Here is a 17,273-nt window from a genome sequence, read left to right on the forward strand (position 1 = left end):
AAACTGTTCCGTAGTCAAGAGCATCAGGTTGACATTCCGGCATATGATATATTGAATTGTCCCAGTTTCTCGCAGAAACAGATGACATTACTATGACGCTTCAGGCTACATTTTTAGAGAATTTCTAGGGAAAGAAAGACCTTAGTTCTCATACGATGCGAAACAATAAAGGTGCAGGGCTAGTTTTCAAAATGTGAAGTAGTTTCAAACGCCCCGATCTCGTACTGGGGCGTCCATAAAAAGTGCAGCAGACGACAGCCAAGACCGATCGAGGCGCCAAGCAGCGTCGGTTCTTCTCACAACGTACGCATCTCGTCCCCGGATGTATGACGTCATTGAAAAAGCTGTCGCCATCATTGATCCTGAGTGCCCTTTAAAGCCTTAATTTTAATCAACCTCGGGCTCGGCAACATGTAAGTCGCCTTTCGTTTGCGTTCTTCGTCGCTCTCGTTATGCAGTGGTTACTGTAACACTTGATAATTAGCTACGGACAGCTTTCTTTCGACCTTTGCTCGCTAGGCCACTGCCGGTTCTGCCCATCCCGGACTTAAATTTTTGTTTTTGCCTTCGCGGTTATGAACCATAACTCGATGCTTGCCATACGCGTAGCATGTTGTACGAGGAAATTGAAGGTCCTTTTAGAGGACATATGTACAGCCCTTTGCCCGAGCCGTCAACTCGCTAATCGTGCGGCAGATTGCTAGCTCCGCTTCGCAGGCTACACAGCCCCCGTCCCGAATCGAAGCTCTCCATTTTGACCCAGCGCTGTGCGTTATTTGAACCAAATGTGGCCGCAATTTGGCCGTTGCGCCGTAATTTCGCGGATCTAAATCGAATCCCTGCATTGAAGCTAGTTCACATTTCCCTAGAAATGTTCGCGGCAGAGCGTTCGTGGTAGCCTTCAGCTGTGAGGGGGCCTCTATTTTCGTTTTGACAGCCAGCCCTTCTGGCAGGCTTCGACATAGCAGAGCGCGCATTTGACGCACACCTGACGTGACGACGCTTCGTCGTGCGATACGGGAGGTCACTCGAGGGAATCGTGCTTGGAACTCGCGTCGAGGTCGGTCGACCTCGTTTTTCTTTTCCTGTTCGTTGACGGCCAGGCGCTGGCTAACGTTAGTGTGGTTGAACAGCCGTGTGCGTGGGCGTTGTTTAGGAGCCGTGCGCAGCGCGAGCCGGTGTTAATTATCCCTCCCACCGCAGCATTCCCCTCTGTCTTTGCAAGGAAGGACACCTTGTAGTAGATATCGAGGCATGTTTAGTCGGTGTTCGTGGGTTACTCCTTGGGAGCCGTCATTTACTTTTTTTTTTTCGTGCTCATCTGATATCTCGTGGTCTGCCTTCTCGCGTTCTTCCGTCCTGTATCTCAGCTATATGCGCCAGCCTTGGAAAGATAAGTACTCGCCGCCCGACCGTTTCGTTCCGCTTTGTCCACGGACGGGTCTCTTGTTGCTTCTCGAGAACAAAGCACAACGCATCAGTCACGCAAGAGACGGGAGGGGGGCGGCTGTCTTGTCGACCGCACGATGACTCACGGGCTAGCGCTAGGGGCCTTTGCACGCTGGCCGCGCAAAGAGCGTGCAGACGTAGCAGTGTTTCAGAACGTTCCACTGCTGACACGAGCTCCGATTTGCAGCGTTGCCTGTAAAGCGATGTCGACCATATGCCGGCTTCGTCCACTATTGGCAGAGATAAACGCAGCATTGGGAAATACGAGTACAGCCGTCGGCTGTGAGAAGACCTTTGCAGAACATCTGTTACTCTGGCTGCACTGGTGCTTTTAACAGCTGTGCATTCTCCTGAATGGAAACTGGCTCAGGTTAGCCGGCCCGCTCGTTCAGAGTGGCAGGATACCTTTTGTAATAAATGAAGTCATTTTCGCGTGCCTACAATTGCCGCAGCCTTGCAGCAGAAGTGGTGCACACTTTTTCTTCATCCACAGACCTCAGTTGCTGATGGAGTGCCAATTTTGCAGCATAGCTGTATTAATGTGAAGTTGTGTGTATGAAATCGGTTTACTTGAGGGAATTGGCACTTGCAGCTGTGTTGCGAAGTTTACAGAGATAAGTCGGTAACATACCAGTGGCTTATACAATGTAGGTAATGCTGTAGTCGAAGGGGTTACCAGTTTCTTAATGTTTGGACAGAGTTGTTTCAAAACGAGCAAATTGCCAGATTCTAGCTTGCTGGTCTCTCAGTTTATTTTGTTTCTTTACAATGGGGCAGACGACTCTGTTTCCAAAAGACGTTGGTGACCATGGTGCTATAGAGTATTTGATTGGCACTGTTACGCTCATGTGCAGCTGCTTAACACATGTTTTGACAGGAGTCTGGTATTGTGGCCCGAAATCGGGGTCATCCATAAGGGTCGCCACACACAATCAACATGGGATGATTCATGCACCTAGAGCTTTTTTACTGTGGTTCTTTCAAATCTCAAGGTTCATTGTCCTACTTTTCTTTAGAAAACTGCTTAATTCAAAATTTTGATAAACTATTCTTGCATGGAAAACGGCAATACTAAATAGACATGACTTCTGCAGCTGGAAAAGGCTGCTCGTACAGAGTTGGTTAACCAATACGGCAGCCACAGAGAAAAATGAAATTTTACTGACAAATCGGTGCTTTGCAAGCCTATTGAACAATCTGCCAAATAATGAACCTGATGCAGTGGCAGTTTTTCCTTGCCTATAAGCTGTGTATGAACAATGTCCTAGATGGCTGTAGATGATTTGTGTGGCATTTAATGTGTTAAACATTTTTCTCTCTTTGCCTTGGATCATATAGTGATTACATTTAGTTTAGGCAGCGAGGCTGATATTCTGATGAAAATTTGGCTATTACGAGGGTTGTCCAACTCAATCCAAGATTTTTTTTCTTCGAAGTTTAAATGTGCACCTAGGCATGGGTTTTGTATGCAGTAGAAACTGGCACCTGTGTCCTGTTATTGGTAGACGGCGCTCATTTCCCATGTGTCTGGGTAGACTGTTATTCAGGATGGCGGACAACAGTGTGAACATCAACGTGGAACAGCGTGTTGTGATGTTTTTAGGGAACGAGGGCATAAAACCTGCTGGAATTTACAGAAGACTTCAGGCTTAGTACGGCAATGAGACACTCGGTCACAGTAAGACATTTGAATGGTGTAAGTGCTTCAAAGATGGCCATATCTCTATTACTGACGATCCCTGTCGTGGTGGACCACTGCCCACGGTAGTCATTACTGAGAACATTCAGTGTGTGGAGTAGCTGATCATGGACAGTCGTCGCATAAACTGTCATGAAATTGCAAGGGTGTGTAATCAGCCGTTAGTAACAGTGAACACAATAATTCATGATCATTTGTTGTTCCGAAAAGTGAGTGCACACTTTGTTCCAAAGCAGCTGTGTGCTTTTGACTGACACAGAAGAGTTGAAGTCTGTAGAGAACTGAAGGAACGCTATCAAAGGGAACGGCCAGGATTTTCTGAAGCGAGTCATGACATGTGATGAAACATGGGGTTCACCATTTCACTCCAGAATCCAAAAGAGCATCAATGCAGTGGAAGCATACGGAATCACCACCTCCCAAGAAATTTCGAACAGTTGCGTCTCTTGGTAAAGTGATGGCAAGTGTATTCTGGGATAAACAGGGAGTTATTCACGTTGATTTTTTACCCCATGGTGCGACTATCAACAGTGCGTATTACTGCCGTGTTCTGCGTCACATGCACAAGAATTTATGAAAGAAACGTCCAGGTTTGATCACAAAGGGTGCGGTCTTTATGCAGGACAATGTACGACCGCATACCGCTCGAAGCACATTCCAAACAATCGAGGAACTTGGCTGCGAGATATTGCCACCTCACCCCCCCCCCCCCCCCTATAGTCCTGACTTATCACCAAGTGATTTCCAATTGTTTGGGCCCCTGAAGGAATTCCTTGGAGGAAAACATTTCAATACTAATGATGAAGTGAAGAATGGTGTCCTACAATGGTTCCGTCGTAATAATAAATATTTCTATGCCGAAGCATTCCAGGAGTTAAACGCTGGGATAAGTGTATAACTGTAGCTGGAGGTTATGTGGAGAAGTAAGTCTACTTTCTGCACTTTGAAATTTGTTGTTCAGTTTGTTTCTTAAAAAAGTCCCGGATGGACCTGAACGACCCTCGTACAAAAAGCTTAACACGTGCTCGCTATCTACCTCACATGCGTTGTACTTCATTTATCGAACACTGGGCTGCTCTAATCTCCATGGTTCATCATAATTATTTAAGCACGCATACAACAAAAGTCTTCCAGTTAGCTTCAAAAGCAAGAATGCTTAACTAAGCTTGTGCAATGTTAACAAATTTTCTTAACGACTGCTCTGGCAGGGAAGAGTAGTAGTAAATACAAAGTACTCCACAAACAAGGACAAAATGAAGCTGGACTTGTACACAGCAGCTTTGCAGTTAATTGCAGTTAATTTCTGGCCCTGACCACATAGCCAATGACTTTAATGTGATGTTGTATTACACAGTAATATTGCATAAAGTTAGGGATCCAATTTTTCTATGAAAAGTCTACACAAGTCAAACTACGTTCCTGACTTACTTTATTAAATTGATAAAATAAATGTTTCATAGTAAAGAACAATTGGCTATCCTGTTGCTGCAAGCTATGATATCAAGGGAACTTGCAGGAATTTCAACGTGCATCTGCCTCTTTATTTTGCCATTTTCTGAAACTCTCGCTGCAGCCTATTTGTTATTCCAGAATATAATTAGCCAATCCATCACAACATTCTCTGTGTCCCATTAACCTTTTCCAATATGTTCACAGGATTAGATGAGTACATACATCAAAAATTTACACGATGCCAGATGACAGGGAAAGCGAAGTACCATAATTTTGGTCGTTTTCATCCAGCACTATGTGACGTCAATTCTGGAGTCTCCTTTTGTTGAATTCAGTTCTTTAATGTAATTATGCTCCTCAGATAATAGTTGCAGCATGAACCTGTATCCCTAGGGATAGACTGGTTGATATTGCAAGCTCATGTCATTGCACATTGTCTCTCACATGAGAGCATTGAGATCGAACCATCCTATTGAGGCCTTTGCAGATAGCATCAGTGCCCTATTTTTTTGTTGCTGTGACACCGAGCTTATGTTTTGTATTTCCTCTACAAGATCATGTTCTCATTTCAGCTATTCTAGGGCAGTTTGTCCTATGTACTGAATATGTACCTGTAAGTAGGCCACCCACGTGAGCCATGGGTGTGTTGCATGCATAAGCTTAACATTTCCTTCTCTTGTGACATCTTATTTTGTATTTACTGATTATGCTGTTTGCTATCAGTCCTTTGCAATATTGGATACAAAGAATATCGCATGATCACTTCACAATGAAAAAAGAATTTACTCATAACTGCAGTAATTATAAAACACAAATGTAAATGAACAAATGCAGTGTAAAAACATAACTCGCTTATGTGATAGTTGCTCGCAGAAAAGTTGCACTGCAGCATTATACCAGATGCAGAAGACAACAGAGAATTCTAACAAACGTAAGCATGGTGCTGTAATTACACAAACTATAAAAGTTATATTTTGATATGAGGGCATGAGCATAAAGAGCAATTGTATGTTATTTATATAAAACGATCACTTGTAGAAACAATGTGTATTCTGGTATGGTTAAGAGTTTGTCTAATTTTTATTTAAAGCAAGTTATTTCTGAGCACTTAAAGATCTTTCATAACATTAATGTCATAAACTGCCTACAGTAAAGTAAAAAATAAACGGAAACAGTTCCACATTAGGCATGCGCTTGCATGTCTTTCTCATTTGGGAGATCACACTCGTGAAATGGGAATAGCTTCCAAGAAATATAACTACTAAATAATTTAATCAATAACTACTGTCCAGGAACAAGTTTCATGTTGTCTACAGGGTGCTACCCAAAACTCCCCTTAGTTTTAGCTGTATTTTTGCACTGAGTATGGATTTAACCATCAAAGCTCTTGGCAGCTGCATTGACAGTCCCAGCGTGGTGTTATACTATTATGTATTATCAGTTTGCGAACTGGTTTGACCACATACCTCTGCAGCTTGTTTTGTACCTTTGAACCTGTACCCTTGAACTGTACGTTGGCCAATTTCCTGTTTGCAAGTTCACATACTTGACGTGACATACATGACAGGATAATTCCACATCCGCTGCAATGGCTGGGAACAACACTGGTTAACAAAGACTCCCAGAGCTGGGTCTACTACAAGTACACACAAATGACTAAGAAATTTAAGGGTGGCAGCTGTGGCTGTAGTTCAGTCGGTAGAGCTTCGAGCATGTCACGCAGAGGTTGTAGGTTTATGTCTGTCGAGTTGACTAATTTAGGCATGCAAACAAAGTGCAATATGCCAATGAGGTGTGGCTAAAATACATGGACAAAGCGTGCCTCCTTGCCAGGCTTAAACCACTGGTCACAGATCAGATATGAGTGGGTTTGGCAAAACGCAGCAGCACTTCATTGCTTGATATGCACAGGCTTGCAGAAATGTATGAGTACCTTCACAACAAGCATTGCACAGAGGGTGGTCATGGGGTTGCACAAAGTACACAGCAAATGCGGCTGGAAAAAAGAGAGGAAGAAAGACTTAGCATATTTGTCTGAAATTTGTCTTGTAACTCTATACCTGCATCTCGGAAGGAAGTTAGAACTTAATTCATTTTGGGAAGTGTGATGTATTTATTTACTTGTGTTACAGGTCTCAGCCAGGAGCTGCGGGAGGCCAGCCGGGGGCCGACCAGGAGGGGGCACCCAGGCCCCCAAACCCCCAGCACCAGGCCGCCTCCAAGCGGATACAGCAAACACAGGCACAAGTGGATGAGGTGCGTTGGCGGCAGCAGTAGTGTTTAGTTTTACTGCGCTTACTCATTAACTGCTTCATTCCTTGTGCTGTGGCATAGATGTTTGCCCACAGTGTGTATGTAGCCTGTGTGAATGGCGTTCACCCATTCGCTTCGTACCATTGGGCGCTCTGCTGTGCTTGGTGTTTCTCATCTCATTTTCCTGCTACATTCGTGGGTTCCATGCTGCAAGATTATCGCTCTAAAATCTACTACAGACATCGCAAAATGCTTCGGCATCAGATGCAGCTTGAGAAAAGCATAAAGAGTTCAAAACATGCTGGAATGTGGAGTGAAGCTTTGTTTTTTGCACTCAGAATGCCTCTTGGACTTTTTGACTTGGCCATTGAGAACTAGGCGTATCCCCTCACATTCTGCTACACGGTGTTTCGTGGTAAGTGCTGAAAGAAAGCCCACTCGGAAGCCTGTAAGCTTTTTTTCGAGCCTGGTACACTGGTTGCAACAGCTACAACAATGTAGCTTGGCGAACGGGAATCTTTCATTGATTTACTATCAACTCCTGCTGAAAGTGTGAAGTATGTCCATCTAGTGTGCAAAAGCCAGAACAACAAAAACAGCTCGCATTGCGTAGCCATCTATGAAAAAATTTATCAGAAGATCCTATAAGAAGGTGGCCGGTGCAGCATGGCCACCTGCACTTTGGCCTCTTCTGGCATGGCCAGCTCGGCACCTGCCGCGGAAGCAAATGGGTTAAAAGCCATGGAGGAAAAAGGTGTAGCGTTAAGGTACTACAAGGTAATTTGGCTAACGCAAATTTCATTAAGACTTATTACATCATTTGTTAAAATACCATTGCTATATCCAATATTTGTTGTAAGCATGTGTTAGCATGCAGTCAGTGAGAAATATTTCAGTTAGTTTTAGCAGTGCCATGTTACTAAACGGTAAGTGTAGTATTGCTGTACAGGAAGACTTTTCGGGTGGCATACTAGATAGTACGGAGTCTATACCGCATAAGGTAACACACACACAGTGTTTTGCGAGCCGAGCTGGACCAAGCCAAGACACAGCGACAAACTGAAGCCTGCAATAGAGTCCACGCTGTGCATGTGCACGTCTCATGTGCATTTTTCACCAAGGTAGGACCAAGGGACGAGTTAATGTTAAGTCGCCTTCTGCAATGTGACAAAGTGGCAGCACGTATTCGCCGCCAGGTCGAGCTAAAGGTGGCAGCACTATCGTCACGTTAGAGTGGCTACGTGGTCGGCGACACACATTGAAATGTACATGGCAGCACATTGCTGCGAATTGTGTGGCCCAATTTTCTGGTAATGAGACGCGCTGGCTTCGGTGAACTGATTATACATTGCCTTCCAATGCCGCATTCTTACACGAAATTTGCTGAAAGGTCCTTTTTACTTGAAAGAGCGCAAGCTGCCATTCAACAGGCAACTGGCACTCGGCCAAACAATGTGTTTCAGTCCTTCCTCTGGGCTTTCTGTGCATGTTTCACTGGTGTTCCGCATGCCCTGCTAAATTTGTTGTGCAACTCCTTTATTACTGCATTCTCTGTAAAACTTACACTGGTTCTAAAAAGTCAGCACCCCTGCACAACAAAGTTACAGTAGAAAGACGGTGCGCACTTTAGCTCACAAATTTTAAGCATTTATCCGTTTTTTTTTATATGCTGCGATACACGACCAGTTAATGAGTTTACTTAAGCTAGGTCTTTGAGCTTAAGCTTTGAGTAACAGCACATTAGCGGTATAACCAGGTTGCTTCATACAAGTTCTGCCGCAGTAATACCAAAAACATGTAAAAAGCTGCCCTTGCATGGTTTAGGTGAATATTCTGAATATTTGAGGTGCTAAAATCGTTCGGTTGTCTTATTTCACTTAATAATGGCAACCGTCTGCTGTCTAGCTAACAACTCCACACTGAAGGTCTAAATTGAATTATAGTAACCACATTTAAACTCACTATTATGACGGCCTTCGTCTTAACCGCTGTCACACAGCATGTCCAGTGACACCCCATTTTACCTTTCCTTGTGTTGCAGCGAGTGAAAATGCAAAAACCCACAACTTAAATGTGAGGCAAAATAGTCACCTTCATGGCGTCAGAACCATATAGTAAAGGAACACCTCAGGCTGCCGCCTAACCACTAAATGAGGGTTATGCAATTATCGCAGTTATCATGATGCAGTTGCTTTAATATAAAGTGTGTGATGCGATAATGAGTCCTTGCTAACAATATTTTTCTTTTTTCCACTCGGTGATATTCAGGCCACCTCATTCATGTTCATAGGTATCACAGATTGCAGAATGGTCAACATATTGCGACAAGTCTATAATGTATTTACGTATTTCTGCAAGCACTTGATATCTTCAAAACGAGAGAAAATGCTTTCTGTGGTTTACTTGAAACCCAAAGCGACAATAAAATTGTTATAATTATGGCGAATGGAGGGTGTGACGGTCACACATTGCACACTCGGCATGGGCATCACTGATTTTGCTACAGTGCAAAGATGACAATGAAAAGCTAACTGCTTCTATACATCGTCAGAAAATGCAGACCAGCTTTTACGGTCGTGCTCCTACCACAGAAGAAGTGATCTGAAGATATGCGTGCCATATGCACACATGTAAACATGTATGGCATAGCAGACGATGCACGGTGCAGTCTGTCCAGGCTTCAGCCAGTGATAGCTGGTAAACAACTCTGCTTGATCTCACAGCTAAATAGGCAGCACTTCTAACCGGAGAAATAAACATGAGCTGAACTGAACTTGTGGCTGTACCCTTCGTAATGGGTGAATAATATGCTCGGGTTAAATGAGAAAAAAAAAAGAATAAAAGGAAAAAACTATCTAAAAAAGAAAAACAGGAAAGAAAACATTGCAAAAAAGTAACAAAGCACTATTCGGGTTGGTGTTGCCATCTCTTGGTGGCGAGTTTACTCAGAGCAGACGCAGAGATATTCTTGCTGTAACTAACAATATCCTACTTATCTGCTGGTGTAAAGTGTCAGCAGCGGTGCAATTTGCTACAAGCAGTGTTTTTAATGTATTGCTTCGACGAGAGCACCTATGTAACAAAGGGTTTCACGTGTTGTTGGACAAAGTGCCACAAGATGTCGCTACCGGCTTTGTTACTGTAAAGTGTTACTGGTGTCCATGTTTGCCATACATAACCCAGCGCTACCATAAAGACTATGACATGTATGGACAAGCTAAAGCTTTGTAATATTTGCCAAGATGAATATTTCATGCTCAGCACATAGTTGTTTTATTCTGCAAGGCCTGAATATTAGCCGCTATCATTCAAATGACCATATTCATTGCGAAACGTTGTAGGGAACAGTAATCCTGTTCTGTTTACCACGCGTACTATACAGTAACACGGCACTGCTAAAACTCTCTATTGACTAGTTTCGCATGCTGAGGTATTTTAGTAGCTCAGGATATAAAAGGAACATCACAGCAGCCTAGTGGTGGGAAAGAGTTCTACAATACAATCCACTCATAAAGGGTTGGTTGGTATTAAAGCCAACAAAATCGCATTTCATCAAGAGAAAATAAAATTGCCATTAAGATGTTAGGCTGATTACTGTGCATTGAACCGCATTGCTTAAGCCATATCTAATCTGTAATCGCCAGCCAAATATTTACTGGGCATTCTCTTCAATTACAACACTGTAACACAGTTGCTGTGCATTGGATGGCTACGCCATCCAATGCACAGCAATGCAATGCAAGCTGTGGAAGAGGCATGAAAGAGCAGGGTAGGTCATAACTGAAGCTTCTGCTAGGGGCACACTAACAGGTCGGGCACCGCCATGTTCACCAAAACTTTGCGAGTGAGAATGTTTTTGATGTTGGGAGGCTTCACCTACAGCCAGATGCGAGCTCTAGCACATTGTTCTGTTGGACATGGTAAGAGCAAGTATAGCTGGCCAAAAAATTTTGTGGGACACAGGATTTGCAAGAAAAACGTAATTCAAGAGAAGCCTGGCAGATAGTGAGAAATTCGAAATTTCAGCCCATTGCATTTAAACCTACACAGTGATACATTAAATTAGAAGCACCATGCTTTAATACAGCAGAAGTTGACATTTGTCATGTAACCTGTCTCGTAAACTTATGCCGTGGATGACTGTTCATGTGATAAGCCAATTGTCCATGTAATGAACATTTTCTATTTATGTTGTTCAGTGTGACAATCAAATTTGGGACTACACCCAGCAAAAATCTCATGCATGTGCTTTGATTCTGTACTTTCTGCACTTTTTGCTGCATTGTTGCAAGAAATTGCCCGAGAGTAAAAATCTCATGCTCTGTGGCTTGCAGATTTAGATCACCATAGCTTCAACTGATGGGACCTTGTTGCTGGCTTCTTGCAGCAGCTCAGCTGTTTTCTCAAAATCACTCTTATTGTTGAGTTTAAGCTTGTGAAAGAAAGTTGTTGGATCTGCCAAAAGCTTAGTTCTTGAGAATTTTATTAAGGCCTGAACAAGTGTCGTTCAAATGTGTGAAACAGCACTGTCGACGCAGATGATGCGCTGTGTTAAACTTTCCTCTTTTAGTGCTGCTGCAGTGAAGTCTCATTTCTGGTTAACCGCTTTGCAAGTGTTACTGGGTGCTTTTGCTGATAGAAAGTATGCCTGACCATATGAATTGTTCCTTTCCTTTCGTTGGAGCACTTGTTTCTATAAGGGTTGTCCCTTAAGTTCTTGGCCTGAAGCAATGGTGGAGGTAAATAAACTGCTGCATTTCAATACGACACTTTTTGGCACCAACACGAACCAGAAAGGGGCTTCTATCCTGTGATGCTTGCTAGAACAGTAGAGTTCATTTCACTGGAAGGTCACTACCTTAGTTAAGTCTTCTAGTGCACTGCTTATGTTAAACAGGTGGCGTAGTGTGAAAATGCAAGATATGGGCATCGGTAATGCATAGCTCATCGTAGCCTTGCAAGGTTGAATGGAAGCCATTGTTAGTCGTTCAGGGATACATTGTCTCGATTCTGCAGGTCGAAGCTCTCACCTATTATGTCATTTAGCGTTAGCTGTCTACGGCAGGTGGTGATCCAGGGTTGTGTATATTATTGTTTTTTTTTTCTGCAAAAAGTAACGAGCTTGCACCTCTCAGAAAATTGCTGCCATCAATGTTGTCTGTTGCCAGGTGTGGATGTCCCTGTGGTGATGAGTTTTTTTTTTTTTTCAAAACAAAGCAAGCAACTAAGCTTTCAAGTGAAGCTCAGGCCCATGCTTTAAGTTGCATTCTGGTAGAAGTTTGGACGTCTTCCTTGAACGGCATAAAATTCCAGACTTTGTATTTTTGTTAGCATGTACTACAGCCTTTGTCAAATGTATACGGCCTACTCAGTGCCTTCACAATATATATCATTCAGCTGTGCAGTGCAGTTCCTGGGGCACTGGTGATACTCTAAACCTCTGGATGATCAGTACGAGACTTCTCTCATTTCCCAAAGCATTGGAACTTGTGGTATGCCTCAGACTCCCTTACATAGCCTGGTGGTTGTAGGCAACACAGCCCGTATATTTGGACAGAGTACATTTTTTGTCTTACCACAACAGTTACAATTCCATCTTACTGAGGTCCTAAGTTATTGGATCTGCCACAGTGTCTCAGTGGCTATGGTATTCTGTGGCTGAGCACAAGGTTACTGGTTAAATTCTTGGTCATGGTGGCTGCATTCTGATGCAGGTTGAAAGCAAGAATGTTTGTCTACTTTGATTTAGGCACACTTTAAAGAACTGTGGGTTGTTAAAATTTAACCCAGAACCCTCCTTCCTCTATGACGTGTCGTGGCTCTGGGACGTCGAATCTCAGAATTGGATTTTTTTTCATAGTTTTTTGGTCAAGACACATTGAACGTGAAGTTTCAGTATTCCCTGAGGTACTACTGTTCAGGGAGCAATTTAGGTCGTCTTCCCCATCACCTGGCTAGTGGTCTTCTCGTTCATTGCCTCTTTTGTATGCCTGCCAGTGTGGTAGTGTTCTTCTAGGTTTTTCGTTTCTGCCATAGCGACAGGAGTTAATGTCTTTACCATGCTTTAGCATTGGGTGCATTCTACCGGTGTCAGAACTGTCATCAGCATGTCTCGGAAACAAGTGCAGATTTGCCACCCACCATTGCCCAGAGCACTCAGTTTTGCAAGAGTTTGCTACACTGGATATAAGGAGTAGTTTCATATTGCAGCAGTGTAGTCCTCTTGGGTGCACACCTCCTACTCCAGGCTGATAATTTGGGGGACAATCCTCAGGAATTGGGTGTGGTCCACTGTTTTGTTTTCGCTTATGCTGTTATGTCTTGAGGGCACATCTAAATGTTCACTTGGAGCAAGTGACAGCAGTAGCAGCAACTCTGCAGACTATGCTTGTGTCATTAAGATGAAATCCATCAGGCTCGCTAATTTTGCTCTGCTTTTTTTTCCCGCATATTACCGTATTTACACGCATAATGAACGCACTCGCGTAATGATTGCACCCCGGAATTTTGTCGTCAAAATTGAGATTTTTTCTTTCCCGCGTAATGATCGCACCCTGAACTTGTCGCAGTGATATGTCTTGTGCCAAGTCTAGCTAATGATAATCACGCTTACCATCTGTCAAATGCTACGCGAACGACTCTTGAAGACATACCAAGCGGTCTGCAGGCACCGAGCATTCTTAAGCAGATGCCCCATTTCATTCCTTTTATCACTTTGTGCACTTCCATGGAAAAAAAAAGAAAGCTACAACCAAACTTGCCACGACTTTATTATTTGTAGGCTTCATAATGGTTTTAGTCAACAACAATATAAAAGGTGCCTTTCGATTCTTGTCATCTGCACTCATCGGCACGCAACAAATGACAAGCAGTAACGATAGTTGCCATGTTTACACTCGTACGTTAGTAGTGTACCCTATTCATGCACCGACACTTGTAACGCAGCTAAGATATTTGCCCACCGTTAGCGGAAACATGCCGTATTAGGGTAGCAGTGAAGACAAGTGCCGCAGTTTCCGCAGCATGCCCGACATGTGTTTCTATGTCACTGGCAGCTAAGCGCGCCCATCTCTGTTTCTGTCCCCTCAAAGTGGACATGGCTATGTTATAGTTGCAAACTTGCCGATATTAACAATATTATTCATTACTGATACAGAAGAAACTGTTTCAATGCACGTAATGTACTCACGAGAAGAAAAATAATCACGTTCGGCGTGTTCGGCTTGCTCTGCCGGCCACCATTTTTGTTTCAGTGTCCCACACTGACTGTGGCAGCCGCCTGCTTGTTGACCCGTTGTCATCCCGCATCAAACGCGTGATGAAAAAAGAAAAGGTTTCTTCTCGTGGAAAATTTAACCCGCGTAATGATTGCACCCCTGAATTTGCGTCAATTTTTTTGACAGAAAAGTGCCATCATTATGCGAGTAAATATGGTATGCCCTCCTGTTGGCGAATATTCCTTGCTCTCAGGCACAATTCTATATAACGAACTTGATACAATTATTTTGTGTCTCCAGTTGTGCATACCACAAATGAATTCTGATTTTGGGCCTTTAGTGCATAGCTGCTTGGAAGTGTTTTCATTAGAGGTGCCATTTATTGTGTGCTAGTTTCCACTACTGTAAGAAGAGAAGCAGCGGTAGTAGCTTGTGTGCAGGAAAAGGGGTATGCATCCTTGTGGGTCATACCTCCATCTGCAGATGGTTTTACATTTTTGCACAATAATGCGAGATAGTGCTGCCTCTGTTCAGAAAGGTGTATTGCAAAGGAATGATGTAAGCGCAGCTGAATGATACATTGCACTTCTGGAATTGCAGGTAGATCAGTGTAATGTTGAACAAGAAGCTTTATGGCCAAGAAATGAGCTGACAGTTGTAGATAGGTGGTGACACTAGTATATTAAACGCCCCTGTGCAAGCACCCACTCACACTTAATCACCATCTGCTTGGGTCTAAGTTTATTGTTTAACAATTAAATAGGGGTTATGCTGTATTGAAAAGTAAGTGAAGACACGAAAACATAAGTCCTATGGACTTTGCATCACAAGAAGAGCCTAGACTGAGAAAGTACTGTGAAATCTGTCACAATCACGTCGCTAGTGCCATGGTTTGTGCTAAGAATCAAAGGGAAGTTCTGCTTTGGCATCCTTTGTGATCATTCAACTGTTTATGACAAATAAATGCAAATAGCTTTGTGAGAGTATTCAAGTGAAGTTTGTATTGCCTCACTCGTGTCGGTGTTGGTGTTGCCATACACAAACTCGAGCTGCGCGAAAATAAAAATTGCTTGTCAGGATGCAGATTCGAACCACCAACCTCTGGGTTGCAAGACCACCACGCTAACCAATTCAGCCACTGTCGATTCATCATACGCCCTTTAAAGCAGGGTTTTATATGCCTGAAGAAGTAGACTCACCGCAAGGCACGAGCCAGTCACAGGTGTACCCTTCCTCCGGAGGGTGGAAAGGGTGTGTTTGCGTGTTCACTTGTCTCGCACCCGCTGTTTCCTGCCAGTTCAGGCCCGGCAGTCAGATGGGGAGGCCGCGTTTGGTTCATTCTGCTGAAGAGCAGGCTGCATTGAAGGAACGGCAGTGGGAGCAGGCCACACATCGTGCATTCGGTTGAAGAACAGGCGGCACTTCATGAACGCCACTGGCAATTCGCTTGAGAAAGGGCTCGTCATCGACGTGCCAACCTCATCGTGAGGGAGCGCGAAGCCGAGGCGTTACAATGAAGAGCCGCGCATCCCGAGCTTCATCTGCACCCCTCTTCACAGTAGTGGAAGGGCGATCATTTTTTGTTATCATCCAAAATGTGGTGCGTTTTTGTTTCACCTACACGTAGAATCTCTGAACAGAGATAAGGTGAAAAAAAGGATTCACCTGCATCAAACTTCTAGCAGGTCATCCTGCACTATGGTTGTGGTAATAACATGTTATCTGTAAAGTTGCTGGTACTGCTGTCACCCCCCATTCTGCTTGGCATGGGTTCCACTCAATTGAACTGTTGCAACTGTTCATACTAAAATATGCATAACACTTTGCTGCCTCATGCCTTGCAAACAAGAATAGCACTTTCTTTGCACAAAGTATGTTCGAAAATTTCAAACCAAGGGGTTTGTTTGCATTGGGAGGTTGCGCTCTTTCTCTGCTGGGCCCAGGTGGTGGGCATAATGCGTGTCAATGTTGAGAAAGTTTTGGAACGAGACCAGAAGCTGTCTGACCTGGATGACCGTGCAGGTGAGAAAACAAGAAGTGCAGGTTGTGTACCGCTAGGCATCGCTGCAGGAATGCAGGAGGACACTTAGAGCTTGTAACACCACAAAGGAACCAGGGTTGTTACCTGAAGGCTGGCATTTGTTTCTGTAGAGTTGTGTAACATTACCATAAGCGTAATTTTAAACCTCGCGGGCTTGTCTCCTGCATGGGAGGCAGGGTTGGGCTCACGCAGATGAAAAGTTTTCGAGGCTTAATGTCTTCAGAAACTCCCAAACCTATGAAGCCCCATGACAACTGCAGGGACCATCATTTTTACTTTAACAAATTTTAAGATTTTGTGCTTACTTCTGCTATGTTGTGCTGAAATTTAAGCATGGTTGATCCAGAAAGAAAAATAAAACTACCGTCGTTGCACACACCTTGCCATCAGACATGAGTAGCTTAGAGGCATTGACTGGTTTTTACCACTGTAAGCCTGACCTGTAACTGACTGTAAGCCAACCACTGACTGTAAGCCAACCAAATGTTGGAATAAACCAGGGAAATAAAATGCCAAGTGTTCATATTGGAAATCAAGGATTGCAGTCTTCACAAGAAATGTGAGTTAAAAGTGGTGGTAAGCACGGAATCCCCATTTAAGGTTGTTGGATTAATAATGCAAGTCATTGTTTACCTTACGTTGTGCTTCGTCATATCGGTGGCAGGTTTACTAATTAGCAACATTTATGATGGGCCCATGTCATTTTCTTGGGCATTTACATGTTGGTGCTTGAAAGGTGATGCAATTTTTGTAATTGCTACCCGAGAGCACTTGTAAACCTAACTTGTCAATATATTGGTCATGAGGGTACAACTGTTTCTTCTGTGGTGTGCTTGCTGTAGATGGCTTCCTCGCAGCACCTGGAAAGTGATCTCTTGTCATGTGCACACCAGTTACCGTTCTTTTGTCATGTGTGCCAATTGTTTTTTTCAAGTGTGGCGACATGTGCTTCGTAGTCCTCTTGCCACCTCTGCTTTTTCCGCAGGCAAGCATTCATACTAATGAAAAGCCCTCGCCTCTCTTCTGTCATCTGATTCTTTTGCATACATCTTTCGGCTTCTCTTCTCTTTCCTTGTGTGCCTATGCAGCCATGGTGAACCTGTGGCAAAAGGGGTGCAGTGTTGTTTGCGCCCGTTTCCGTGTCCTGCCCTCTTCTTAGTGC

At 43.7% G+C, this 17,273-nt stretch overlaps 1 protein-coding gene across 9 annotated transcripts in view; it reads left to right on the forward strand.

The window, feature by feature from the left end:
- Positions 1 to 280: 280 nt before the first annotated feature.
- Positions 281 to 17,273, forward strand: part of nSyb (neuronal Synaptobrevin) — a 40,168-nt gene continuing 23,175 nt past the window's right edge. For 2 of the 9 annotated variants that reach the window (XM_075684666.1, XM_075684672.1), the window contains exons 1-3: positions 325 to 413; positions 5,173 to 5,213; positions 6,733 to 6,856. In XM_075684666.1, the coding sequence (XP_075540781.1) occupies positions 5,206 to 5,213; positions 6,733 to 6,856 (132 nt within the window). In that variant the 5' untranslated portion in view covers positions 325 to 413; positions 5,173 to 5,205. Of the gene's footprint in view, positions 414 to 5,172; positions 5,214 to 6,732; positions 6,857 to 16,013; positions 16,093 to 17,273 lie in introns of all 9 variants that reach the window. The other 7 variants (XM_075684674.1, XM_075684667.1, XM_075684670.1 and 4 more) reach the window with 7 other exon arrangements.

The sequence above is a fragment of the Dermacentor variabilis genome, chromosome 3 (assembly GCF_050947875.1).
Source record: "Dermacentor variabilis isolate Ectoservices chromosome 3, ASM5094787v1, whole genome shotgun sequence".
Lineage (NCBI taxonomy): Eukaryota > Metazoa > Arthropoda > Arachnida > Ixodida > Ixodidae > Dermacentor > Dermacentor variabilis.